The 18508-nt window shown below is 32.9% G+C and overlaps 1 protein-coding gene across 6 annotated transcripts in view; it reads right to left on the bottom strand.

Annotated features, from left to right (window-relative positions):
* Positions 1-18508, bottom strand: part of CEP290 (centrosomal protein 290) — a 48557-nt gene that overhangs the window by 10079 nt on the left and 19970 nt on the right. For 4 of the 6 annotated variants that reach the window (XM_057383347.1, XM_057383348.1, XM_057383350.1 and 1 more), the window contains exons 26-44: positions 17958-18131; positions 16464-16575; positions 15454-15659; positions 14333-14484; positions 13238-13349; positions 12091-12546; positions 10878-11042; positions 10521-10628; positions 10309-10443; positions 9446-9709; positions 8267-8374; positions 7493-7683; positions 6626-6839; positions 6297-6479; positions 5985-6206; positions 5326-5442; positions 3760-3905; positions 2663-2818; positions 1930-2053 (exon numbers count right to left, since the gene is read on the bottom strand). In XM_057383347.1, the coding sequence (XP_057239330.1) occupies positions 1930-2053; positions 2663-2818; positions 3760-3905; positions 5326-5442; positions 5985-6206; positions 6297-6479; positions 6626-6839; positions 7493-7683; positions 8267-8374; positions 9446-9709; positions 10309-10443; positions 10521-10628; positions 10878-11042; positions 12091-12546; positions 13238-13349; positions 14333-14484; positions 15454-15659; positions 16464-16575; positions 17958-18131 (3345 nt within the window). Of the gene's footprint in view, positions 1-1929; positions 2114-2662; positions 2819-3759; positions 3906-5325; positions 5443-5984; positions 6207-6296; positions 6480-6625; positions 6840-7492; positions 7684-8266; positions 8375-9445; positions 9710-10308; positions 10444-10520; positions 10629-10877; positions 11043-12090; positions 12547-13237; positions 13350-14332; positions 14485-15453; positions 15660-16463; positions 16576-17957; positions 18132-18508 lie in introns of those variants that run through there. The other 2 variants (XM_057383349.1, XM_057383352.1) reach the window with 2 other exon arrangements.

The following is an 18508-nucleotide window of genomic DNA, read 5'->3' as shown; positions in this document are numbered from 1 at the left end:
GTAAAATGTGACACTATACCTGGGAACATGATTTAATTTTAAGGACACACTCTGATAGTTTTTTAAGTACAACATAGATTGTAAGAAATTTCATTTATGTCAAATGGATTAGAGAGCAAGTCAGGAAGAGTAATCTAGAACTCTCATTTAATCTGTTAGTTCCCACAATATTAAGCCTTTATCCATGGAGGCTACTAATTTCTACTACACAAAGAGTGCATTGCATACTTTATATTGCCAATTCAAATTATAGCAAGAAAGGTAACTGTTTGACTATTAAAGAGTAAAATGTTTTAATAATATATTTAATAATATAATCAGTAGGTTTTACTTATGTAAATTGGGAATTAACTGTATGATTCATTACTTCATCACTAGTAAGCATAATCATGTATTTGCTTCATTAAACCTTTTTTGTTTTCTTAGTGTAAATAATAACATATCATAAGTCTCTTAAAGAATGAAGGACATCAATTAGCCCCAAAGATACATTGAGCTATTTGCAAACTCTCTGGATCAAAATTTTAGAATTGCCAGTAGCTTACTTGTGAGCTGACATGCATGTATATTATGAAAATATAAGGTTTGCTTTATGGACCACTGGTAAGTACATCAGTATCCCTGCAGAACATGCATAGGAAAGCACTGCTTTATCAAGATAAAACTATTCTATTTCTACATCATTTGTACTGAAGAAATGCTAGAGGGCCACTACAATATCAAACCTCAGGCATTTCACACAATTCTGGGGTAGTTTCAACCCTTTCTGTACAGCTTTGGTCATTTTCCTGTTTATTCTCTGCAGTGTGTTGATTCATTTCATTATTCATATTGATTTTGTCTGCTTCATAGTCATTAGCTTGATTAGGAAGTTCCCCTGAATCAGACTGATTGCAGCTCATTCTGTCAGTATCAGGCTCTTCTACACATCTGTCTTCATCCACATTTGACTGCTTGAATATTTCTTGCTTCCTCTCCCCTTCTTCACATTTCTCATTAACKTTACTGTTTTCAGGCTGGGTTATATTTTCTTCTTTTTCACTGCAGTTCTCTTTACCAGCTTCTGCTATAATTTTGGTTTCCAGTCCTTCCCTAGAAACATCTGTGTCCTTGCATTTCTCGCTGTCTTCAGGATGCTGTTCAGGAGACATTTCTCTGCTTGCATCCGCAGCAGGCTCCTGGCCTTCATTATGYAGGATGCATGTTTGYATGTTTGCATCCTCATCTACTCCATTGCCATCAGTTATACTATTATTAGTCTGATGTTTGATTTCATCCCTATTTGAAATAGATTTCTTGTGAAGGAAATTCAGATACTTTTGTTTACTGACAGTGATAGGAACAGACTTGGTCAGTTCAGTTTGGTCATATGTGCTCTGATTCAAGTTGAAGATAGAGTGAGGCATGAAAGAAAAGCAGAACACAGTAAAAGAAAACAAGAAATAAAGAAAATAGAATGTACTGTTCAGTCTATTCTTGAAAGATTAACTTAATTATGCAAAATCTGCAATAGAATTAACCTTGTAAAAATCAAAGYACAAAAAAACCACCTAATGTAACTGAAATGCAGTTCACTATTTCCCCATCTCTATGCATTCCAATTTTTTAATCAATATATAGTATAAAAGAAATGAGTTGTGGACTCATATGTTTAAAAATGTATTTTCCTTATTTCTCCACATATGTTAGGATGCTGAATACTCCAGCTTCTACTTGCAGGACAGAAAAACTTTAAGGTTTGGGCATTTGGGGCTTTTTTGTTTGTTTCATTGTTTTTTTTTTAAACCACTAAAAGCTGAATATTTAATATCTTGCTGTAGAATACTGTCATTTGAATTAAACCCRCTAAGTGACATAGAATAGCAAACAGAAAACAAGTATTTTTTATAAGTAGTATTCTACATAATAAGGTTACATTATTAAACTTACCAARGGTCTTGAAAATGTCTCTCTTGAACATTGTCTCTGCAGTGCATGAAGCTTTTCCTGAAGGTATTGATTTTTGAAATGTAAGTCTTCTACAGCAGAGTCTCGTGGGAGTGCTTGCAGTGTTCTACATYAGAAAACGAATCAAGCCAAATCAAACAAATGGCTATTAATGCAGAAAAGCATCCTTTAAGGTAAAAACACATGAAATTCTGGGTAAAAACACATGAACTTCTGGATTTTCAAGTGTTTCTAAGCTCATTATTCTAAATCAACATTAGCCATATTTCAACTAATCCCCATGACTGAAAGACACTTGCTTTGGCAAAAAGAAATTTTCAGACRTGTACAGCTTCTATTAGTCAGGTACTTTACCCACTGTGGCAGTGCATACACTGATGGAGAATATTCTTCCTAACTACACTTAGCAGTTCCAGGAAATTTCACCAACTCTAAGCTGCAGTTAAAATTATCTACAATAGGAGCCATATGTTTATCATATCATTTAGCTTTTCAGAATAATGAACCAATGCTGCATATTCTCTGAACATGCACAACTGCTCCTAAACAGTTTTGTTTGTTCATCACACACTCAAAGAAGACATTTTAAAATTCCTCTCTTTTCTTTCCTTCTTTAATTATAGTATGCCTATTAGAGTCTATCTCATTCCACTGTTTTTTTACTAATTTATAGACTTTTTCACTTTTTATAGACTTTTTTTTTAAAGTCTCTCACCTCATGTGTGCAACTTCATTTTCTAACTCTAGATTCCGTTTTCTTAGTTCTTCCACTTCTTTTTCAGTTTCTGTGGCTCTTATTTCAACAACACGATCAACAGTGACACCAGTAGTTTTCAGTTTCTTCTGAAGAGCAATTTTCTCTTTTTCAGTCCTGCAACATCCAGTAAATTTACATTTTAAAGCTTATTTGCTAACTTGCTTTCTTGATGAGAAAGTATTTTCTGTCTTTTCTGTTTAGTAAGGTTACTACTGTACAGACAGTAAAGCTTTACCAAAACCCAATGCAAACCCAAAAAACAATGGATGTTAAGTCAGTATCTTTCACATCATAAACCACTTGTTGATCTTGCCTGTGTTGTATGTGAAATTCAGGCAAGGCTTGCTAATAAATGCTGTTTTGAAGCAGTTTCAAATCACAGTTTAACAACAGCTACAAGCACCATCACACCTTTTATCAGTAAAAATCTGCCATTACTTTACTGAATCCTGCCATTACTTTACTGAAGTAAACATAACATCTACAGAARGCATGGATGTATGGTTGTTTGTTGAAAAGGTTTCCATCTCATAATCCCAGAACAGTCATTACTGCAGTAACATYACATGAAATAGTAGCTAAGTATCCAGTCCTAGCAATCTGGTCAAATAACATCACTGAGAAACAGCCTGTCTCCATAAAGTGGTTAACTGCTTTATGATAATGACAGAAAGCTAAAACAGGAAGCATAATATAGAATTTCAATTAATTCTATTTTGAGTCACTTTCTTGTAATAAAGGTTGTTGGCTTCTACAAGGGAAAGGATGCTAGAGGAGTTAGTAGCCTGTTTCTTGAAAATTAACTAATCCTTTTAGTCTCGACAGCAATGCCAAATTCTCACCATCAGTCTTACTAACATAACAAACTGCAACAATTATTATATGTCAAACATATCTGGATTTCCCTTACATCATCATTTTGTAGCTGAATCAATTTATTCAGTTACAAAGAAATTGAAATACAAAGTGAGTATTCACTCACTTTGTATAAAGTGAGGAAACTCACTTTGTATAAAGTGAGGAAACTCACTTTGTATAAATTTCCTTCAACTCACTTTGTATAAATTTCCTTCAATGTATTCAACTGTTTGGATAAAGCATCTGCTTCTTTTTCCTTTTCCCTTAGTTTGTTCCGCACTCCTTCCATTCTGATTTGCCATTTTTTACCTTCATCCCATCTAATTATTTCCTCCTTGGAGCTCTGTGAAGAACACAAACAGATTATGTATTTCCTCTTGATTTATTTTCTTAAATCAAAGCAAGCAAACATGTTAGAAAACTTAGAATGATACATTCTTCATTTATCAATTTAAACCAGGAGGCCATAGCAGGCATATATTATTTGCCATAGCTAAGTAGCAGGTTCAGCTCGATATACTGCTGTGACTGGCATATAAAGCCAATGCAGCTTAATGCTCCTACAAAATTCTTCCTTAGCTTTTAATTTCATTTTACAAAAAAAAAAGGAGTGAAGCATTTTATGAAATTAGGTCTAGTGCAATGTGTCCTTTTACTCTGAATTACACATTCGACAGATTTAAGAAAAGGTAGGGTTTTTTGTATGGCAATTTACAACAGATCTGTCTTCAGCAACTCACCAGGGACTTGCATGSTCCTGATGCACAGCTTATTTTTCTGCACGAAATGGAGTGTCTACTTAAGAGTTAATAATTCAGTAACTATAACTTACACATTCGTTAAAACTTATAGGGTTTTAACCTTGTTTGTGATTCTATTGGATCACAAATACCTACCGAAAAATCACAGTCAATATTCCTATAGGAAATTTTTATTTTGATTTGGGATTTTATTTGTTTATTTTTAGTTGGAATTTTTCCTTCTCTGGTTATTCCCTGTAMTTCAATTTCTGTCTCTGTTCTAAACAGTTACAGGTATTAAGAGAAGGAATGAAATTAAAATCTTGGAAAACAGAAAAAAATGCTTGCCAACTGGGAGAAAAACACCTCTAGAAACAAAGCAACAGGTATTGAAAATATTTCAAATTAACTGAAATCATAAGTGCAGTTCTAGAATAATATTTAATATCATACATAAATAGTCTGAATGTCATTACACAGGTGTGCTATAATATTCCAGAATACTTTATAATTAATATGAGAAGCCACTAATTAGTTACTGACATAATAACAAGCAAGAAACCAACAAACAACTTATACATTAACACAATTTCAATCGCTCTTATAAGAAACTCTTATATGTGGAGATCACAATTGTAAAGAATAATCATTTATTGAGATATAGTCCTTTTTAGGATTCACTTTTTCTCCTCAGTACTTTGTGTTTTTATTATTGCATTGATTTCACAAAGGCACATTTGGCAGAACTTATGTAACCAGTTTGACAGCTACCTAAAATATCTTTGTTTTCTAAGATCGATAGCATTAAAGATCCATTAGAGAAAGGCAGGAAAACATTAAGATACCAGCACTAAGTAACAAGAGCAGTAACACAGAGCATGAGAAACACGAGAAGTTGCAGCCATGAAACTGCTTTTTTTCTGATCAAGTATGGCTGGTAGGTTTTAGAAGCAATAGGGAGAGTGAACTGCCTTACCCGAAGCTGACAAGGTCTTTCAAAGCAACAATATCAATATCACATACCTTGTGTTCTCTTTCACCTTTTTTTTCTGTTTCTTCACACTTTTTCTCAAGTTCACTTTCCAACTTTTTAATTTTTTTCTGAAGTACATCTATCAGATTTTGTTCATCAGCTTTGCTCTGAAAAATTACAAATTTTTACAAACTTCAAGTTTAGTGACTACTGAGATTCTTTTCTTGAGTCAAAAAATAAGGGTTTTAATTTCCTATTGGTAAAATTAGTTTGGAACCTAAACGATCTTTTAAAAATTAACTTTAACTTACTAATATTGGAATGTAACTTTTCATTCTGAACTGAATAATCAGCAACAAGCAGTTGAATTTTAAAAAATAATTAGATGATTCTTTAGTAAATCCTTTATTTTTCTTCTAAAAAGGGAAATAAGGACAGCCAGGAAGATGACAAAATACCATCTTTCCAAGAAGCTATCAAAGTGGTTATTCAACCCCTCAGACGCTTTCAAACATATTTCAGGAAGCATGTAATTTTTTTTTTTTTAGCTGAAGCACAAAAAAAAGCTAATAGCTTATGTGAAACCCAGCTGATGAGGAAGCAATACATTTTTTAATTAAGTGAAAGATACTTAAATCTTTCACCCACACAAACCAGCACACCTATACAGAAACTTAACCAAGATCAGAGTTTGAAAAGTCAGTTCTACCTGAATGCTACTGCTTAGCCTCCTAATCCGGTTCTTCAGTTCTTCATTTTCTTTTTCCATTTCATTCTTTTCCCTCAATATTTTAGCAAATGCTTTTTCTTTCTTCTGAAGTTCTTGGTTTAACTCATCCCTTTCATTAGACAACGAAGTTTCCTTGTTTTTACTTATTTTAAGGTTATCTGTAAGTTTTGTTATCTGATTATTCAATTCCTCTATCTGTGTCTAGAAGAAAACAAAAAAGCCAGCAATGCCCCCAAATCAAATTGGTCAACAATACAACAAAGCAGCACAATGGTATTACCAAGTACTCACCATAAGTCCTTTGGTTTGTTTGTCAACAATCTCCTGGACATTCATATATGCCTCTTTTTGTGATGCAGCAGAAATAATTTGCTGTTCAGCATAGGCAGCCATTTCTGCTCGGAGTTCTAGAAGTGCTTTACTCAAAGCCTGAAAAGAATTAATTTTTTTTTTTTTTTGCAAGTGAAGATGCTGCTACAAAACAAGAAAAGGCAATTATATTTTACTATGGCATATTATGCAATTATATTGTACCTCCTGCTTAGCTATACAAGGAATTCTTAAGCATTAAGAAACAGTTAATATATAAGTGACATAGAGATTAATTTTTGTTGACTAACTTTTTGCTGGTTCTCTTTTATGGCTAACTGGCTCTTCAGGTGTTCCACCAGGTTTTTCATTGTTGCTGTGGGTGCTCTATTATTTGCTTCTTTTTGGATCTCTAATTCAGCTTTTACATTTGCTAATTCCTTCTCCTTCTGAGATAAATTGTTCCTCAATTCATTTGCTTCTTTTTTCATTTGTTCCACATCAACTGTGTGCTTTTCTTGAAGCCTAATAAAAAATAAGGATTMACAGGGTACAGTGGAAGAATGAAAGTTACCACACTCTAAATAAATCAAAGGACAAATGTTTTAATTTTTATTATTATTAAAGAAAATTACACTTAGATTTGGAAACAGCAAAGAAAGACTGACTAAACAAAGACAGCCTCCATTTTATAAGAGAATCACTCATGAAGGTCAGGAAAATAAGATTAGGGCATTGCTCATCTTCATTCCTGGCCCTTACAGGTAAAGAAAGCATCATACTTTTTTCATTTTAGACATGAGTTAAACTTTCATGAGTTTAAACTTGTTCAGCAGCAAATCCAAATGGATATATGGTGAGGAGAAAAATAACAAAATAATCCAGCAAGTAATACAGTAACTTAAAAACAYCTTTCTTTTTCACTAAATGGCACAAAGCTAACAACCAAAAGGCATTTTTCCAAGCCACAGTTTTTCAGTATTAGCCCCAGTGAAGGGCTACAGATTAAAAATAACTTGCAATTGCCAACTATAGTAATGCTTTTGAAAATTCTTTTTCAGCTAAATCTTAAATTCAGCAAAAACATGTTCAATTTGATAGATCAGTCCTGTAGCACTATTACATAATTGACWGGAACCACTCCAATTGTGACTTATGTTAACAGTCTAAAAACTTACTGGGCTCTGATAGTCTCAAACTCATTGATTTTCATTACAGTAATTTGTTTCTGTTTCTCCAAATCAGATGATGTTTTCTTTAATTTTCCAACAAGTGAAGCAAGAGAATTATCCTGTTCTGCTACAGTTTGCTCTAAGTGTTGAAAATATTCACTGTTGGCCATGGATACAGAAGTCTTTTTTCCTAGCTCCTGTAAAACAAAAGAAATGCAGGAGATAAACATTTTAAGCTTTAAGTAAAAGAAAGATAAGCCTTACTGATGCATTTTTAATTCCATCCTACATATAATCAAGCATTAATAGCTACTATTTATTTACTCAAATGTGATTCTTAGTTCACAGAGAAACCCGTCAAGCTGTTTTGAAAAGAGCTTTGTACATCTAATGATCAACAGAATACAGCTGAATACCTTAATATAAAGTGCAGAGAGAAACTTTGTATTGAAATGGGTTAGCTTAATATAACCATGCACTGAATAAGAAGAATAGAAAACAATATGTAACTCTCTCCCCTAGAAGTTTCCATAAATTGGGACAATATGCAAAATGTTCATATATATGATAAGGTGGTAACTTTGGATTTTTACACTTGGCTTCTAATCCATCTCATGTGACTTCTCTCAAGAACAATACAACCGATGTATATCAATCACCCATTTATTTTTCCTGTCATCAGTTATTACTTGTTTTTGAYTGCAAAACTGTTCTTTTCAGAAACAATGTAAAAAAAATACAGGAACAACTTCATTAATTCCACGAATACACATGACTCACCAAAGCAGTCTCTTTGAATTTATTAAGGGAATTGTCAGTGTACAAATCTAACTTCTGGTATAGAACTCTTATGTCTTCTTCATACTTTTTTGCTATTTCCTCTTGTTCCTGTTAGTTCAAAATAAAACTTAAGTAATGCACACTATCACAAAAAGTCATGAAACTACAATGCCTTCAAACTGTTTATTCAATCACTGCTCAATATTACTCCCCAGATTTCCCTCTAATTCCGGAAGCTTTTAAAAATTCTTTTCTTCTTGCCACGATCCATGATATTTTTTAAGCACTATTGGAAAAAACCCAACTGTTGCAGTTTTAAGCTATGCAGTAAGTAGTATGGTGTAACAACACAGAAGCTGGAACACAAAACAGYTGCTGTTGGTCCTCACAAGCTAGGACTATCAGTATGGACAGTTATACTCATACTAAGTATATTTCAAGTTTATTTACTTTGGACTATAGTGTGATCCCATGATTGAATGCTAGCATACAGAGCACAATAGGCTCATTTTAAGTCTTCATCTTCTGGGKTTTTTTTCCAAATAAAACCTTGATTTATCCAAAAAGAAACAGCTACACATGTTAACCAAAGCACACTAAGTGAAGATGATAGAAAATCTGCTTTGGAAATGTGCTTCTGATCCAAACACACTAAAATCAATGTGTGTTTGGTCTTGAAGTAGCTCTTTGACAAAAGATAAGGAAAAAATTATATTATTTAAGCATAATTCATATTAAGTATGCTTAGATACAACGTTTATGTTTTAAAAAATGCTTTCATTTAAAAAATACTTTAAGAAGAATGTTATCCATAAATGTACGTCTTTCTTGTACCTTCCAAATTCACTACCAGATGCAGTCCAGAGATCTGTCACAACTGAAAAATCCCAAAGAAATATACAGAGTATATTGAGACCACTTCAGCAGAACTTACATTTTCTTCTTGTCACACTACTTTAATTCCTAGACAGACATTACATAAATGACCTCTTGAATAAGCAAACCTCCTATTCAAAAAAGCTAAATATCTTCATGAACTTTCCACAATTTAAATAAGTAATTGTTCTGTAATGTGCAAGTTCAGAAACTTTTTTTTAGATTTCAATACGAATGAGATAACAAAGAATCAACTAAAACAATGTGAAAATGGAGGAAATTTTAAAGAAAAAGTTTAACTACCTCTCTTGCTTTAGCAAGCATATGTTGGTATCTTTTTAACACTTCTTCCTTTTGAATTAATCTTGCTTGCATATTCGCAATGGTTTGATGAGCAATTATAATGGCATGATGGTATTCTGAATCATCTTGCTGTTCGCTTAATTCAGCCATTATTTTCTCTCCTGATGTTGCAGGTAATCGAAGTCTTAATTCATTTATAACTTTGTCTCTTGATAGAACATTTTGTTCAGCCTTCCACAGAGCAGTTTCCTTTTCTTTTAATTTCTAAAACAAAAGGCAATTCATGCATTTCCAGAATTCAAATGCTGCAAAAAAGATCTTAGTTTCAAATGTGCCAGAAAGATTTGTCTAAATGGACTTATAAACACAAAATCCTTTGCAATGTGTTCCGTTTGTATAGGATTACTGCTAAATGGAAATGTCCCAGAATACCATTACTGTATCTTTAGGTATTATTTGCTTGGCACAAGACACTTCAACAATTCATTTTGTACGATCAAATAAAGAAGCCTGTATTTTACAAACGATTTAAGAACCACAAAGTATCTTCTGTAACAGAGTAGCAACTTAATGAAAGATGAAAGTATTTTGTAACACTTGCTACATTAACTAGGTGTAGTCAACTGAATTTTGTACTGCAAGAGAACTTTATCCTWCTAAATAGATGCAAAAACATCCTCTATGATTTGTTTCAATGGAAAAAATATTTCATTTCATCCATGGCTGTGATCATATTATTTACATACTCTCTGTGTTTAATATATATGACATTTTAAAAAGGACGTTTTTAACAGAAAAAGAAATAAAAGGGAATGGAAATATAATTTAAAGTGACAAAGTTTGTAATTTATACATTTAATTACCTCCTCCAGTGATCTGCAGGTTGCCCTAGTTTCCATAATTGTTCGAATATGCTCCTGAATCTTTCTCAAAGCCAACTCAAGTTGTTGTGGGATTGGCAAACTAGGGTCTGGAACTGAGCCTGTAGCCTCTTCTAACTGCGCAGAAAGATTCATGTTCATATAATCTGACAGCTCTGAAAAACATGCTTATGAGTCTATTTTACTACATATACCTTTAAAGCTGTGCTAAGTATTTCATTTTGTTGATGATCGTACTGGTCTAATTGGCGCTGCAGTTCTACTTCTCTCCGGTCCCAAGCCATTTGCCTTTCTTCATGAAACTGTAACAAATTTTACATGAAACTATAACATGCAGACAATTTTTTTTATTATTATTTATTTATTGAAGGCAATGGGAGTTTTATAGCCAACTTCAACAGAAAAAATAGTTACCAAAACCTAAAGTACTCAAACAAGCTATAAAAAATAATTATGAAACCAAGATACAAACACCTATGTTAAAAACTTGTTAGAAAATCACTTAGTAAAATAAGGAATAAGGCTTTTTCATAGCATGCTAAAATACACACCTTGTTCTGCTGTACAATTTCTTCTTCCAGGTTACTGATTGTACATTCATATTCAGAAATTATATTACGCAAATACTTCACCTCTTCCTTTTGCTTGATTAATTCTCGACTGAGTTTAAGTTCTTGCAGATGGAGTTCCTCCATTTTCATATGCCATTCAATTACCTTGCAATGAATAACACACAGTATATTATAATTTACCACAGGCCAACTAGATGCAGATTCACTCTTTGCCTTTGATGCACGATAGAACTTCTCAAACMAACTGGAAGATAGATATTCTGTCTTTTTAAGCTTATTCTTTTCTCTTGAGTGAGGAAGCATGACAAGAGTATGAAAATGCAAGGGGTATGATTGATAAGTGCAGCAGACAGCTAGAGAGGCAACAGGTTTCCCTCACACTKACAAAAGTACATTGCAAACTATTTTGAAATTAACCACGTTATACCCTATGTATGTGTCCAGACTGGAAAAAAAGGTATGCAAGCGGTTTGTATGTTTTTTCAGAAAGACCAAAAGAATTCAAAACCATTAAAAGCTGTACATATTCAAAAAATGCACATGTACTAAGAATAACAGATATGTCAAAATGCTCTAGATAAATATTTGAAAACTGACTTTAAAACTAAAACGTGCCTACTGCATTACAACCATTGATTGCTTACATACAGACAATTTCAGCCATAACAAATAAAATCCTATTATATAATATACAGCGGCCTTGAGGAGAAGTGAGAAAGCCTTCTTAAGATTTCAGGGCAACATTGCCTACAGCTGCAAATTATGCTCAAGCAGAATTATATAAGCAGAGTAACGTTTCTGATCATGCTGCCCAAATTCCTGCTTCTGGATTTATTTACAATGACATAGATCTGTAGTGAAGATTTCACTGCAAGCTCATGGAACAGAACCTCAGAATGCCTCTCTGTATGTAATTTGATTTAATTAATCATTTAATCCAATTTAATAYAACTGCATTTAAAGTTAGCCTCTAGTTCCAATTAATGACTTAACTGGGCAAAAAAGATAATCAGTAAATAAAACTGCACTGACTTTCACAGAAAACAAAATATGATAGCTGTCATATTCCAACAGTGTATTTTGAAATTAATAAGTTTTACATTAAAATACATATTTAGAGAACAAACTGAAGTGAAACAACTTAAATGCAGATCAGTTAAACAAAGCTATTCAAAGCTGTACAATCACAAACCTTTTGAGCTCCTCTTGTATCCTTCAAAGCACTTACTAATTCTTCTAAACTTTTCAGTTTTAATTCCAGCTCTAATGYTCTGTTTTCTGCGTTTCGACACTCCTGCTGGGCATGCTGAACTTCTTCCAGGATCTTCAGTTTGTCATTCTGTAGCTGAATCATTGTTTTAGAAAACTTTTCTTGCTGTGCTAAAGGCAGAGCACCACTAAACTGCCGCCGCAAAGACTGGACTGTCTGTTGTAGATGTTTGGCTCTATTTCTTCCTTCGAGTCGGGCAAAGTATAAGGCTTGATCTCTCTCATCAAGCTTCTGCTCTAATCGTAGATTATGGATCTCCATCTTCTGTAGTTTCAGTTTAAACTTCTCCAATTTGCCTACAGCAATAGATTCACTACCTTGAAGGGCTATGATATCTTGATGCAGTTTTGCAATAACTGCTTTTTCATCTGACTGTGCCTAAGAACAAAATTGATAGAACAGATTTATTTTTCATTTTGAATATGTTAATGCAGTTTATATGTAAACACAAACAAGTTATTTTTTATTTTATATACTGCATATATTTTATTCCACAGAGAAGAGCAAGAATAAGTGTCTAGCAAGCTTTCAGTTTTTTCACTATTGTTTCTACAGCCACATTTCAGAAGTGCACCTTTTCATACACTGAGCTTGAAAATGGTCTCTTCCCAAAATACCACTAACTGATGAAGAAATATATACCTAAACTCACCAAATATGGTAAAATCCCAATAAAACTGTTTTAGCTAGTAACAAAACAAAATAGTGAGTCTATTGCAAATCTTCAATATTTAAAAGTAATTTCTTGTCTTGTAAAAAATTATCAGACTTTATCAGACTTTCCTGACCATGATCTTTTCCTTGACCGTGAGCCATTAATGATACAGGAATGAGTATTACTTAAACAAAATGGGAAAAGRTTATGACCTGTAATGGAAGTAAATGGAGAAGGGACGAATTAATAGAAAATGGAACTTTTGGAAGGGTGTGGGCATTACAAAGGCTAGCTTGCTAAGATCTATCTGAAATATTTTTGCAGTTTTCTAATTCATTATAAAATTACTTCATTTCTTCACACTCCAGGAGAAAAAATCCAAACTCCAGTTTTAATAAATGAATTTAATTTTACCTGGTAATCTAAAATTTGCATTCTAAGAGATTCYACTTCTTTATCTCTGTATTGCTGGCGTGCCTCCAGAGCTTCAACTTGTGCTTTTGCTACATCAGACAGTTCTCTTAACCTTCCAGAAAAAACAAGAATATTGTGTCACTTGAAACCACTGTGCAACCTATTATATTTTTCTACATAGAAGATGCTAAGGAAAGATACTTAGTATGTTTCCTCATATCAAAACATTTGGATTTCATTCTTTTCAACATACTTGTCTGTATTACTCAGAGTTGTGGTTAAGAAAATTCTTCTGTATTGCCTCTCAACATTTTAAAAACGTTTTCCTATACATTATACAGAAGTTTGCTAGCAGCAACCTACTGCAGGAAAACAATGCCATGGTTTTTTTTGCCTGAATAAAGCATCTCTGTCCTCTATTTCTCTCCCACTTCAGGATATACATACTCAACATTTTCTAAATGCTCAAAAAGTTTCATTCTCAATTCCTTTCTCTGCTTCCTCAAGTCTCATCACTTATTTGCAGTGCCAAAAATCACTGCAAGTATCCCTATATACTATTTGATAATTTGGGAATATAACAGAATAACAYTAATTATTCAAAGACAAATGTCCATATCAACATATCTAAAAAACTCAGTTTTTCAATTTATGCAAACTTAATCTCTTTCAAGTAAAGGCAAACTTCCCTCCTACTGTAGCTTAATCTTTGAGATAGGAGTCTTTCAACATAAGAACTACTTTCCAATTAGCTCTATGAGCTATTCACACATATAAGAGGCACAGAAACAAAATCAACTTTTATTAGTTTAAAAATTACTATTGTAAGAATCTAATTGCATCCTTACCCTATGAATCCATGCCAGCACTTAGTTCCATTTTAATTTGAATAAGTAATTATTACATTCTTTATAGTCAGGAATTAAATGCTTCATTTTTAATGTCAAATTTGGTATATATAAATGCTCAAAAACACAGGCATTGAAAATTGGATGTTAGTGATACATAAGTAGTGTATTACATACAACTAATATGCCTAAATTTTCACACATTTCCAAACATACAGCATTCAAAATTTGTTACTTCAACACTTACTTTGATACTTCAATCTTGAGCTCCATCTCACGCTTCTCTAGGTACATGATTTGTCGTCTATCCGCATCACTTACTGCCTTACTTACACTCTTTGACAGTTCATCTCTTAATTCCTGTTCCACTTTCTGTGCCTCAAGGTTGATTTTGGTGAGCTTAAAAAAATCAAAACCAGAAACAAACAAAATGGTACCCTAAACCCATAACTGCTCGAACTCTGCAATGAAATAGCAGTGCCAAAAGAATTTTTTCTTTTCCACTCATTATAATACACAGKTCAGCTGTGTTGAGGTTGTGCTCAAGAAACAACTTCCTTTACACTCTGCTTAAACATCTTTTTGTTTTCAGAGCTGCACACATACAGGAACAGATACACAAGTTGGCACAGAAAAGGACTGTAAGCTAAACACAATTTTTATTTGTCAATTTTCTTAAAACCATTACTACAATAACTTGTTCTTAAACTAAAAAGAAAAATATAAATAATTTTTTAAAAATTACTGTAAATACTTTAGCAAATGAACAATACTTCTATTCCTGTGTTACAGACAATGTGTGGCATAGGGCATAGCCTGCCTGTAACTGAATCATAACACTATCATTTCCACAAGGGATGTAAAGTTCTAACAATTTTTTTTTTGTAATTGGTAATTATAAGRAAAAATTAATTGAAAAGAGATTTAAGATCTGTAAAAGAAACTCGGGGTGAACGAGTTTTTCTTGAATAATGGGAATGTAAGCTATAAAAAGAAACCCCAGCTATCAAGAAAGAATACTTTCTTACCAAGCATGAATTAGATAAAAGAAATAACAGGTCAGGAACAGACCTTTTTCTTGCAGTCCGCTGACAAAACTAAGAAACTGTCAAGATGTTCATCGTGTGTTCTACAGATATTAGCTAACATTTAAAATATACTACTGGCAAATTAATTAGTTATATTTTTAACAATGTCCTGCACATGCAAAACTGCAGCTTTTAAAGGCAACTATGTTTTGCATAAGCTTATTTATGCACTTATTTATTGATACAAATTTGTATTATTGATACAAATAATTTTTGAAAAAGCTAAAAAATATGCTTTTAAGATCTATCAAACTAGGTTGTTAAATCTCAGCAGATTTACCTCAGCAAACTTTGTTTCCAATTCAAAATTACGATCTTCTATTTGCTTTACAGTACTCCTTAAATGTTCATACATTCGTTGTGAATGTTCTGCTCTCTGTCTTTCATTTAGTTCCTTCATTTCCAACACTGTAATTTTCTTAGAAATGGACAGAATCTCACTGTTGGTTATTGCTTTTGTGGCTTTGTCCATAGTACTGTCATCCCCTACAAGAAAAAATATTTAAATTAGGGAATATACAAGCTGATTCAACTACGAAAATAATTTCCACAATGTAAACTGAACATGAGTTTTGCTTCATCTGTGTTAGATAAACTTTATCAGAACATCTGTACTTTTTTTAAAACTTTTAGGCATGGTTATCTTGCCATATTATGTTTGAAAAGTATGCAATTTAAATAAAATACTGCTATCATTTATAAATGCATATATCTGCAACCAGTTAGTGAGACTGGTAACTATTTTCAGTGTAACCTTTCATTTTATGCTTAATATAACTGGTAAATCTTCAGGAAAGTTAATTTAAGATCTGTAAAAGAAACAGGGGTGAASGAGTTTTTCTTGAATAATGGGAATGTAAGCTATAAAAAGAAACCCCAGCTATCAAGAAAGAATACTTTCTTACCAAGCATGAAACCAGCAAACAGAAATCACTTGCTTGACAACCTCTGGAACACTATGACTGACAATCCAGTTGGAATATATTAAGAAAAAAAAAATCAGGTGCTGTTGCTTTAAAAACTTTTAAAGCCTTGACTCAATAATCCAAGAAAAGTCAAATAATCCAATAGTTTCCAGAGAAATATACCAAACCTGGTTTTAGTCAAATGACACATACAAACAAAAAATTCAGAAAGAAAATTAGGACCATTACAAAAGATAAAAAATAGTTCTGATTTTTTAATTCTGGTTATTTGAAGATACATCAGTTTTAAAATATTTTCAAGTATTACTTTTAGACAGAATATATCATTTGGTTTTTAATACTGCAATATARTTTTCATACTTGCCCAGTTTAGTCATCTGTTCCCAAGCTTGTTCTACAGTGTGAAGTTTCTCTTTCGTGATCTCAAGCTCCTTATTCAATGAATTTATCTGTGCTTTCAAGGATTCATTCTCACGCTGTATGACATAAAAGTTGCAACATAACAGCAAAGTGTTTAATTGTAGCAGGTTTCTTCTTTAGTATCTATGAAATCTTTCAGCTTAACACATTCTGTGTGCAACCTATAACCTACACATATGGCACCAGAAGAGTATGTTTGCTCCTAAGTGTAAATATGTTAGTCTTTGTTCTCTGTATCTTACTGTCACAGCTAGTGAATATTTATTACCAGTAATACTGTGAATATTTATTACCAGYGTCTGTGATTCCTGCAGTGTCTAGAATTAGATGAAAAAATCTTTGTTTGTCATACTGAGCACCTCATTAACAGTGGAAAAGAAGTACTTCTGGAGGATATTTCATCCCACACAGGGTGCTTCATCTTGCACATAAATACCTATTTGAGATAGATCATACATTTCTTTTAGTTTTTTTCAGCACCTAACAAGATGCCAAACATTACTCTGGCAAATGTTCCATCATTCCAAATAGAAACACAAATTTCCACATTAACCAATAAAACAAACTGAATACTTCATATTAAATTTCCATTTTTAGCTTTCTGGACATATTTGCAGTTGATAAATGGTTCTCTAACTCAATGAAGTTGCTGAAATAGACAATGCAAGTTTTCATACATGCAAAATTCCATAGACACAGGAGTCATTCATTCTTTTTCATCATGAAAAGTAGGAGGTAGAAATGTATCTTTGAAGCCAACTTCACTTCCTGTGAAGAAACTCCCTTCTACTTCAGAATAAAAGTTCACAGGAAGAGTTAAATACCTGCAGTYGCTACAACATTTTGGAAATACATTATCAACAATCTCTAGTCTTTTTGGATTCTTTTATGGAAGTACAGTCTAAAGCTTTACTCTTTTCTTGAACTAAACATTTAATTCCTATGAAAGCTGGAAATTAGAAAGAGCACCTAGTTTGAGAAAAAGCTTTGAAAGTATCTAAATTCATTCTACTTTCTATAAAACCTCCAAAACTGAAGATGATAGCAAATATTCCTTCTGCCAGCCTTGTTTTAGTAATCAAAGAACTAAAAATAATTGCTGAGGGAACATATCCAAATCTTAATTTAAAGAGCAAACAAAAACCTAAAGAACCAGAACAAAATGCTTTTATGACTGCCCACTGAAATAAAATCTGGAACTCTGTGTATCCGTCTTAATCCACTAAAGAATACCAGGAAGGCAAACTAAAATTCAATAGCAACAGTCACACTGGCTCAAACATGTAATTTTCACTATTCTAATACTGTTCTAATCAGCAGTTTCAGTGCTGAAACTTCTATTGTTCTATTAAGTGAGAAAAAAAAACCAAAACCCAAAGCAGAATGAATATATAACCATTTTTTTTCCCTTATGGTCAGAACATAACACCCACATTACCTCCATGTGTTCCATGTCTGTTGTCCGTTGGACCAGCAAATTATCTTTTTGCAACATCTCTCTATACTTAGCAGTTAATGCATTGAACTGCTTATTGGCCACTTCCAGCTCAGACAATGGCACACTACCATCCAGCACTTTCTGCAGAGCTGCAATCTTAAAGCAAGCCATTTCCTGTGAAAACAACCATCACAATGGGCTACTAAGGTCAGCTAGAAATTTAAATATAAAATTACTCCATTAAAAAGAATACTACTTAATATAATGTTTTAGACACTGGTTTATTTTCRTAATTTACCGTTCATTTTAAAAACTGCCTGCAATAGACACTGATAAAATTTGTCTGATACTTAACTCTCTGGATTATTTTTTCAATAGTTGCTCTCAAGCACTGTCAAAACATATTTTATAAAATTAATACAGGCCGTAGCAACCTGCAAGGGCAAAACGTAAGATTTAGTTTCATATGATGATCACAGAACCACAGAATGGTTGGGTTGGAAGGGCACCTTGAAGATCATCTAGTTCCAAACCACCCTGTCATGGGCAGA

The sequence above is a fragment of the Malurus melanocephalus genome, unplaced genomic scaffold (genome assembly GCF_030028575.1).
Source record: "Malurus melanocephalus ecotype Western Australia unplaced genomic scaffold, MMel_1.1 scaffold_626, whole genome shotgun sequence".
Taxonomy (NCBI): Eukaryota; Metazoa; Chordata; class Aves; order Passeriformes; family Maluridae; genus Malurus; species Malurus melanocephalus.
The sequence above is the reverse complement of the archived record's forward strand: the minus strand, read 5'-3'. Positions and strand labels throughout refer to the sequence as shown.